Here is a 9473-nt window from a genome sequence, read left to right on the forward strand (position 1 = left end):
CATGACTGTTGATTTTCAAGATGGTTGAATGGTACTCGAGGCTTAGAATTGAATTTTTGCAGTTGTTGCATCTGCAGTTTTAGTGACTTTTGGTCATTTGAGATTCAACCCATATCATTTTCTTGCTCAATCTATTTATATAGTTTATAATCATGTGTTAAAGAAATATTTAAAGGGAAGAGAAAGAAAGAAAATCAGAAACATTCTGAAATTAACTAAAAGATATAAAGGTGTAATGTCATATAACAATACTAAAACAATCTATTTCAGTATCCAAACTAAGAATCCCATTTCCCCTAGTAGTACACCAGAGAACAACATGAAACTAACTGAAGCCCTGTAAAATCTTCACCAAGTTCTCCTTTTATTATGTTTTTTTGTTTAAAGAATCTATATCTAATTAAACTATCATCTGTTAGTGACTAATTGTTTTTGGCTTTTTTTTTTTTTGGTAATACTTAATCATTTTCCAAAGTTTATAAACTGGTGCTCTCCTCCGCTGGATCAGTGCTTTGTCTCCCTGTAAACAAATGAAGCAACCCATCAATCAATCATACCATATGCAGGGAAAGAATATCAAATGTATTTGTTAATTGGTTCAAAATACAGGTAATGAGGTAGGTTTTAGTCAATTTCCCTGATTCATCATCATCCTTTTTCTTAGGATGTAGATTGATGCTTCCTCTCAGCATCATAAATTTTACATGATGTCTGAAGATCAAAGCAATCTAAAACCATCCGTTGATGAAAACAACAACAATGGGACCATGGAAGAGACCTGTTTGATGTTCACTAGTTCATGCAAATAACTTGCTACTAATGTTTGCAAATCTGTTTCATCACACTTTTTATGTGGCTCATGCCTGTCTACAAAAATTACTAGGATTGCTTGAGATTGTACAACTCTGACCAGACAATTGCCTTTCAACTTTTGTCAGGTTTGATTGTGCAACCAACCAAGGATCGAAAATTGATGTAGCTAGGGCGGTCACTAGGTTGAATGGTCAAATAAATTCGTCTATCTGTCAATCTTATCCATTGGCTATGCTGATGCAAGTTCTCCATAATTCAAAGGCATGGTCCATGAAGTTGAAACCCACCTGCCCACTTTAATTTCAAAGTATTGATTATGGTTAAAACAAATTGGATTTCAAACATACTGTATATATTTGATATATCTTACCTAAGTAGCCTAAAAGCACGTTGTTTGATTTAGAAGGTTTTGATCTTCCCATATGGGGAATGGCCTTATATAAAAAACAGAAAACCAGGGAATATTTACAGGGATTTTGGGCAGCTTAAATTGACTCTAATTTGACAGAGGAAAGTATTTTTGCTTTGAATGGGAAGGCCTGCCAAAAAGTTCAGCAAAAGAGTTGAAAAATGACATGGGTTAGACACTGATATAAAAGCTGATGCCATGAATTGACCTTTTTGGGAAAGAATGAAAAGAGGAGCAGACAAAGAGCAAACCCATCTTTAGAGATAGAGCTCACCGACTCAAGTTTTAGTTTTTGGAGGTTTCTGGAGAGAAAAGGAGGAGTAAAAAAAAAGGGATAATGTGAGAAGTGGCTGCCGTTAGAGGGATTCTAATGGCTTTTCTTTTCGCGATGGAAGCCAATTTGGACTTTTGTCTAGCTGAAGACAAAGCAGAATTTCAACACGTAAAAGATTCACATGCATGATTGAAACTTTGCAAGTTGAGATAATAAGAGGATGGAGACCCATTACCATATTTTAAATGATAAAAAATATAATATAATTGTGTTTTAGGCATGAGACTTTATGTCATGAATTGGAGTTTTACACACCAGCAAGTTGTTCCATAGCAGCATTCTGAGGGTCCTGTTTATGGATACCATGGGGTAGAAACCTTACAAGAAAATAATTCCAAATTCTCTTCCAGATGATTTGAAGACTTTTTTAAATATAAAATTATAAAAAAAAACCCTTAATATCTGTCTGTCTAATGAAATCTAAGATTAATTATCCAATCATCTGTTGAGCTGCACCTGAGCCTTTGACTCATTGATTGGTGCATTAAGAAGAAAAAAATAAAATCTGTTGGGCCAATGCTGATGGAACCCTTTAAGTGCCTGGTTTCCACCATCTAGACATGTATCCAATAGGAAAATGCCCTTTGTTCCCTCCCAACATTTTTTTCCTTGACACAAGAAATCCCACTCATTTGCATACTCCCTGAATACTTCAACTACCCCAACCCCAAGTATTTGCTGAGTTCAAAGGATCAGAAAGAAGCTCAACAACATGAAAAACACACTCACTCGCCAACACATTTAACCTCTATGAGCCTATTTCCAGTCAAGTCATGAGACATGAACTGGGGAAAGAACAACTTAGAGGATTAGACTCTAGTGCCCTAAGGTCCATCCACGGTCACATGTAAATGGATCCTACATTCATGGCCTCACGTGTATGTGAGCATGGACCACGTTGCTACTTCTAGAATAGGGATGAATAACTGTGATGGTTATTAATTGGTGCTCCAACAGTTAAAAAGGGTATTGAATATCTCACCTCAAATTTCCTCTGTTATTTGAAATGTCTCCGCAATACTGTTTTCCCTTATGATCATCCCTCCCTTACTAGCCAAATTCACATGATTTCAGGCGGAGATTAAGTATGCTATAACCAAGATCAGTAGACCGAAGACAGATAATGCCTGCAAAACAATTAAAAATGATAGAGAATAGAGAGATGTCATTATTTGAATAACAGGCTTGAGTTATTGACAAACTAATGAATCGAAGAAAGAATATTTTTAGAACATCAAACTGAGAAGAGATTGTAAAGGTGATACTAAGGATAAAGAGTATGTTTCTTACATATTTTGTGCTATCTGATGAATATACCAACTCGGGAAGATAACCCTGCACTCCAATGTTATAGACTGGGGTGCCATCAGGGTAGTAGAGTCCATAGTTTCTCTCTGATGTTGGACCGTCCTTTAAATTCTCATTAAAAAGTGCAAAAACATATATGTCAATCGGGACATTTGGTTTTGCCGGTGTGCCTTGTTTCTGTTCTATTCTTTTCAACAGATTGCCATTATACAATCCTGCATTCTCTGATGTAGCTCCTACTTCATTTTCATCCCCTTTGGAAGGCCAACCTGTCTCAGAAACCCTGACTTCAATATCCGTATGCCCCATTGCTTTGATAGCTGAATAAACAGCATCAACTTGAGCATACAACATATTATCATATTTCAAATTGGTAATTGAATCCACTGTCCCTTGATTAGGCTGGAAAAGCACGTAGTCTATTGGCACCTCGTTCGGGTTATCTTTGTATGCAAAATAGGGATATGCATTAATCAAGAAAGGTGACTTGACCTGAGCATGAAAATTCAAAATTGCATGTAGATATTCTCCAAGATCTTGCCTAAAAGCCCCTGCCGAAGGAGGATAGGAGACACCTAAGATATCAAGAGAATGTGCGCTTGTGACAGTTACTTGTTTGTCAAGGCCAAGATCAACAAGAGTCCTGTAAACTGTTTGCATTGCTGGGAGGAGATTCGACCATAGCTGAGTATCATTGCTTTTGAAGACCTCATTCCCCACAGTGATGCAAGTGATCCTGGTCTGAGGGAGGTGGGCTTGAACTCGCTGCAGAACCCAGTTTTGAGCTTTGACAGGATCAGTCATGTTCTGAAGGTACTCGTTCCCGAGTCCAATAATAAAATCAACATTTGTATTGGAGAAGGCAACAAGAACATTCGGATCTGCATCATACAGTTTTACTCTGCTAATATTGAGGGATCTGAGGAGGTAGGCGACACGGGAAGGAGAAGGAAGATTGTTTGCTCTTTGGCCATAGTTGATTCCAACTCCGAGACCAAGGATTTGGGCTGGTGAATCTGAAACCAGAATAAAAAGAAGTGAATCATAAGAAAAAGAAGCAAGAAAGGACCAAAATAGATGAGTGAGAAATGAGTGATTATAATATGGCCCAGAACAAAAAAATTATAGTATGCTACCATTAAAAGAAGAAATTCAAAAACAAATAATAGATAACCAATGAGTATTCATTTGAAAAATAAGTCAAGATGCCTAGAATTCGTTTCCAAAAGAGCAAAAAAACAAAAAATCCAACTCATGCAGAAAACTTTAGTTTATTTGAACAGAAATAAATCATCATTAACAAATTATATCTGCATAGTGACCATTTAGCAGCCAGAAACGATCACATATCATATCAAATGAATTGCACTAAGCTGAAATAGTAATACAGATTGATTTTGCATGAAAATTGTAAAAAGAAGAAGATCTTGAAATGCCATGTTGATAAAACTTGAGAGAAACTCTGTTTTACTTCCTTATAGAAAGAAAAAACAGAATGGAAACCCATAAACCCAGAAACTCAAATGCAAAAGGCAAAATGAAAGTTTGATTCTTGGGTTACTACTTAAAAAAAAAAAAGGAAACTCTGAAACTTTAACCAAAAAGGTTTTCCTTTTTCTTCTCCTTTGTGTTGTTATCTTTTGAGCATTTTTTTCATCCAGCAACCCAACAAAGAAATGAGAGAACAGTTGAAACAAAGAAAAAGAAACCTGAGAAAGTGAGAAGAACTAAAAGCAGTCTGAAGAGAAGAGAACAGGCAGCCATAACTGATCTGATCTTGTCTTAAACCAAGACCCTTAACCAACCCCTTTCAGCGACGACGTCTCATCTGCCACCTAAACTTCCTCCCTCTCTCTCTCTCTCTCTCTCTCTCTCTCTCTCTCTCTTTATATTACGCAGAACCCTCTGTTAGCTCTGTTTCACCAACGTATTCTCTCTCTCTTCTGTAATAAGAAAATAGCACTTTTTTTAATAGTAATTTTTTATGGGTTTTACATGAACTGTAATTCTAACACGTAATTGATCACTGTCTGGTAGTTTTTTTTTTTTATTATTATTATTATTTTAACTAGCCTTGTTTCAGGTGATTTACCACATAGTTATTTGATTTTCCATATCTGCCCCTGCTTTTTTTTTTATCTTATTAAGTGCTTGTTCGGTCATTTTTTTTTTCAACTTATTTATGTCTTAAAAGCAAAAATTAAGTCAAATATAAATTTTAAAAAACTCTTAAAAAAAAGTAAATTTTTTTAAAAAAGTAAAATTTAAAAAAAAAACTTTTGGAAAAGCTCCTATGAGAAGCTTTTTCTTCTATTCTTTTAAAAATGTAAGAAAATTTTTATTTTTGTTTCAAAAATATTCTCATATGTTAAATATAATTACAATATTACCCTCTCAAAAAAAGAAATACTCTTTATAATAATTTTAACTAAAATTATAACTTATAAAAAAAAATTTACCAAACAATTTTAACCTAATTTTAAAAATTATTATTTTTCATAAGAGCTTTTAAGTTAGAAAAAAAATTAGGCCAAATAAACTCTAAAAATTAAAAATGATTTCATTAGTTGTCGGGGAAGAAAATTTTGAGAAGGAAAGTCCTAGTGCCTAAAAGGATTCAACTCAATTCTTCTAATAGGAAGTTTAGTAGGAAGATTTCTCTTCTTTTTTATAACACGATGTCACACTCGTATCGGCTGCTGCAGAGAATTTCTGTTCTACGTCTCGATTGTTCACACATTAACATCTTCGATCACGATAGGTTATTTGACATGTCAATTTTTACGTATTTTTATAATATCATTTATAAATTAACTATTTATGACGTGTTTCATTACGTTTTTTATTTATCACGTGTTTTGTTTCGTTAATAATTTTGTTAAAGGTATTAAGATTTTTTTAATAGTTTGAAATTTGATAATATAAATTCTGTTCTACGTCTTGATTGTTCACATATTAGCATATTCGGTCACAATAGTTTATTTGACATGTTAATTTTTACGTATTCTTATAATATTATTTGTAAATTAATTATTTATGATGTGTTTCATTATGTTTTTTATCTATCACGTGTTTTGTTTCGTTATTATTATTTTTTTAGAGGTTTTAGGATTTTTTTAATAGTTAGAAAATTGATGATATAAATTTGACATCATCTCTTTTTAGATATTCTTTGTACAAGTCGCTATTGGAATAGAAAAAGACTTGTATAAATATCTCAAGTTGTTAGTATATTTATGAAGGTCCTTTCTAATTTGATTTCTTTGGTTTTATTTTCTTATTATTTTCCAAATTTATTGGCTGGCCGTGAAATATATTAATTATGTTCTTATTGGCCCTTGTAAGTAACTTTGTTGCTCGTGGAGGTATAAGAGTTTACATCATCTCTTTTGTACCCAATAAAACCTTGAGTGTATGTTTCATTTTCCCTCATATTATTGAATTCATACAAGCAGATGGTCAAATCCTTTAATTGTCTCAACCCAAAAGGTCAAAAAAAGGGCATCCTATTATTATTATGTAATGTTGCGTTTAAAGGTAAACTTAGTTGCAAGAGTGTTCATACACAAGGCACAGAATCTTTCCTTTATGTAGTCTTAATCTATTCTTAAGCTACCATACAATCCTGCCTTTATATATTTAAAATACATTCTTTACAACAATCGATAATTTTTTTTAATGGAATATTAATACGTGACGGCTCTCTACATAGTGACAATCCATTTTACTAATAAATTTTTTAATATCGCTTGATTTTAATAATATTGTGTATATATTCATTTGAAGAAAATTGATTTCAAGACGTATAAGTTCCAGTAATTTCTTACAATAACACATTAAACATGTAAACGTAGTCATAAATTCTTGTTTGCTAAAGACCCAACATTACAAAAGGAATCAATTGAACAACTTGTGATAAATAACATACTCTCTTTATTTTAGGGGTTGCCTGCAAAAGTCACAGATGCTTCTTTCTTTTTATGTATTGCTTGAATTATATGAGTTTGCATTATATTTATTAAAATATTATTAAATTTTATAATAAAAATTTAACTAAGAAACTCGAGAGCTTGACTTATTAAATCTCATGAACAATCAAATTAAAGAGGATACTCTTGAATTGATTAATATTTGTTTCTTCAATTACTGTATTGTATTCCCTGAACCTAACCGCGTCTGCAAATGGTGGCACTCCATTGAGAATCTTAATATTTAGGCTACCAAACCACAAGGTGACCAATTATATTCATCCACGTGGTAGTAATGTGACCGGTGTCCGACGGAGAATATCTTTGATTGGATTGACAGAAATCGGTGGCAGGACAAAAAAACGGAAGAAAAGAGACTTTTCCCAAGGTCTAAAAAGTGATACGGGCGAGGTCGGATCCCAAGGGGAAATTGCTATCAATTAATTACCGCTCCTTTTTCAAAAGACAAAATAAAAAATATATATATATTCTTTGGGGCTGACGCGAATCTTGAAGTACAGCGCACTTGTCAACCACCGCGTCCGTCGCTTTCATCACCTAGGTCGGCTGACACCTCAGCAGCCGCACGTGTCCTGTTTGCTGTCCAATTTTTTTCTAAAAATACTTTCCAATTTTTACATATAAGAATCAGTTCTCTCTCCAATAAGAGGTATTTTAGAAAAAAATTATTTTTTAATTTTAATTATTTTTAATAAAATAAATTTTTTTTTGAATAAAATTATTTTGAATGAAACCTCTTCATATTAAACTTTTTGAATAAAATTATTTTGAATGAAACCTCTTCATATTCAAGCGCACATGTTGAAAAAAATTATTACACATCATGTTTAAAGTGTTTAACTTTAAAAGTTTATATCTTAGTAAAATATAAAGATTGAGATCAAATTACACATCATGTTTAAAAAATAATGTTCTACGTTATATTTTAAAAAATCTTATTATATATCGTATTGAACAAAAGTTGATACATGTCATATTTAACGTCTCTAACTTCAAAAATTTATGTTATAGTGAAATACAAAGATAGAGATCAAGTTACACATTATGTTGTTATACGTCATGTCTAAAGTGTTTAACTCAAAGAGTTTATGTTCTAATGAAATACAAATATACATATCACATTACAAAACATATTAAAGCATGCCATATTCAATAGAGTTAAAAAAATTATTACACATTATATCTAAGGTGTTTAACTTCAAGAGTTTATATTCTAATGAAATACAAAAACAGATATCATGTTACAAATATATGTTTAAAACATATCATATTCAATAGATTTGTTACACGTCAAATGCATTAGAATTGTTACATGCTGGCGTGACGTGTAACAACTCTAGACAGAGATAGATGGCAAGAGATAGAAATTGGCAGCACCATAGAGGGATGTGAGAGATGTGGGAGAGAAAAATCGAGAACATAACATACTAATAAAATTAGAGAGAGCTAGATGGTAAGAGAGAGAAATTAGCAGCACAACAGATAAATGTGAAAGAGAGAAATGGAGAAGGAAATTGTGATAAATAGTTTAATTTGTCTGAAATGGCTTCAAGTATATTTTTGTCAAATCATGATAAAATATGAATAAAAATAATTAACTTTATATTAAAAGGTTTTGTTGAAAAAATCTTATAAAGTTGACTACTTTTTATAATTTTTTCTTAAAAATTTTATGTAAAAAGTGATTAAAGATCTATCAAAATTATATATTTTTAAATTTATACCTATAATAATAAAAAAAAACTAAGAAACAATTACTATTACCACCACCATCACCACTTTAATTTCATTCGTGGCTGCCAACAACACGTTTAAGTTGCTCTCCATAGGATTGTAAATTTATCTTTTGAGAAAAAAGTATAGTATATGTTTGGCATATGATACTTGCACTTTTCTTGTTCTCAAGTTTGTTTTTTATGTAGGGTTTAAGTTTTATTTAGAAAAAAAAAGTGAGATTTTATTACACTAATATATATAACGACATTTGTTAGAAAAAGAAGTATATAGTAATACTATATGTAGTAGTCGGTGTAAAGCTTAAAGATGATAGTGGAAATTTCATAAGAAAAACGTGTAAAATTTTGGAGTTTTTTCCCTTTCAAAATCTCACTTTATTGCAATAGTTATAGCAACATGCATCGCATGTATTCACAATTTTCTTACTTTACCATAATTTTCAATCTCACTCTCTCACATGTCACTTAATAATAATAATAATAATGCTTTTAAAAGGTATTACTAATTTATTTTACATTTATTGTTTGTACTGCATCCAACAAGACATAAGAGCGATAGCTTGTAAATATTATTAAAGATAATTATTTTTTGTGTTCATATATATACTCCCAATTTAGATTTTTTCATTTTTAAATACGATTGATTTGCATAAAATATATAAAATGTTTATAATTAATATTGCTTTACCTTAAACATAAGTCACGCTTATGTATCAATACAACTAAATAATTAATTTGTTTAAATATTACTATTATAGTCTATGCATATATATATATGTATATGAAGTTTGAACCATCAACTAATTAGTTAGGTACATATAGCTCAACCCATGTAAGTCAACTTTCATTGATCATATAACATAAAATATTTATTTAGAAAAATA

The 9473-nt window shown here is 31.6% G+C and overlaps 1 protein-coding gene across 2 annotated transcripts; it reads right to left on the reverse strand.

Moving 5' to 3' along the window:
* On the reverse strand, positions 186 to 4735 carry LOC18590315 (glucan endo-1,3-beta-glucosidase 14). Of its 2 annotated transcripts, XM_018127211.1 has the most exons (5): positions 4574 to 4735; positions 2847 to 3880; positions 2539 to 2683; positions 911 to 1107; positions 186 to 520 (listed from the first exon to the last, which is right to left on the reverse strand). In XM_018127211.1, exons 1-3 carry the CDS (start codon positions 4626 to 4628, stop codon positions 2627 to 2629), a joined length of 1146 nt encoding a protein of 381 aa, XP_017982700.1. In that variant the 5' UTR covers positions 4629 to 4735; the 3' UTR covers positions 186 to 520; positions 911 to 1107; positions 2539 to 2626. The 2 variants fall into 2 exon arrangements, with proteins under 2 accessions (XP_017982700.1, XP_007015813.2); XM_007015751.2 differs by lacking the exon at positions 911 to 1107.

This window comes from Theobroma cacao, chromosome 9, assembly GCF_000208745.1.
Source record: "Theobroma cacao cultivar B97-61/B2 chromosome 9, Criollo_cocoa_genome_V2, whole genome shotgun sequence".
Classification (NCBI taxonomy): domain Eukaryota; kingdom Viridiplantae; phylum Streptophyta; class Magnoliopsida; order Malvales; family Malvaceae; genus Theobroma; species Theobroma cacao.

What these genes read in the sequence shown, in the direction of transcription:
- LOC18590315 (XM_007015751.2), bottom strand. Translation starts at nt 4,628, where the DNA reads ATGGCTGCCTGTTCTCTTCTCTTCAGACTGCTTTTAGTTCTTCTCACT. An exon ending in AGTTCTTCTCACTTTCTCAG is followed by an intron (nt 3,881 to 4,573) that starts GTTTCTTTTTCT and finishes TTCTGGTTTCAG; the next exon opens with ATTCACCAGCCCAAATCCTT. An exon ending in CATCAGATAGCACAAAATAT is followed by an intron (nt 2,684 to 2,846) that starts GTAAGAAACATA and finishes ATTGTTTTGCAG; the next exon opens with GCATTATCTGTCTTCGGTCT.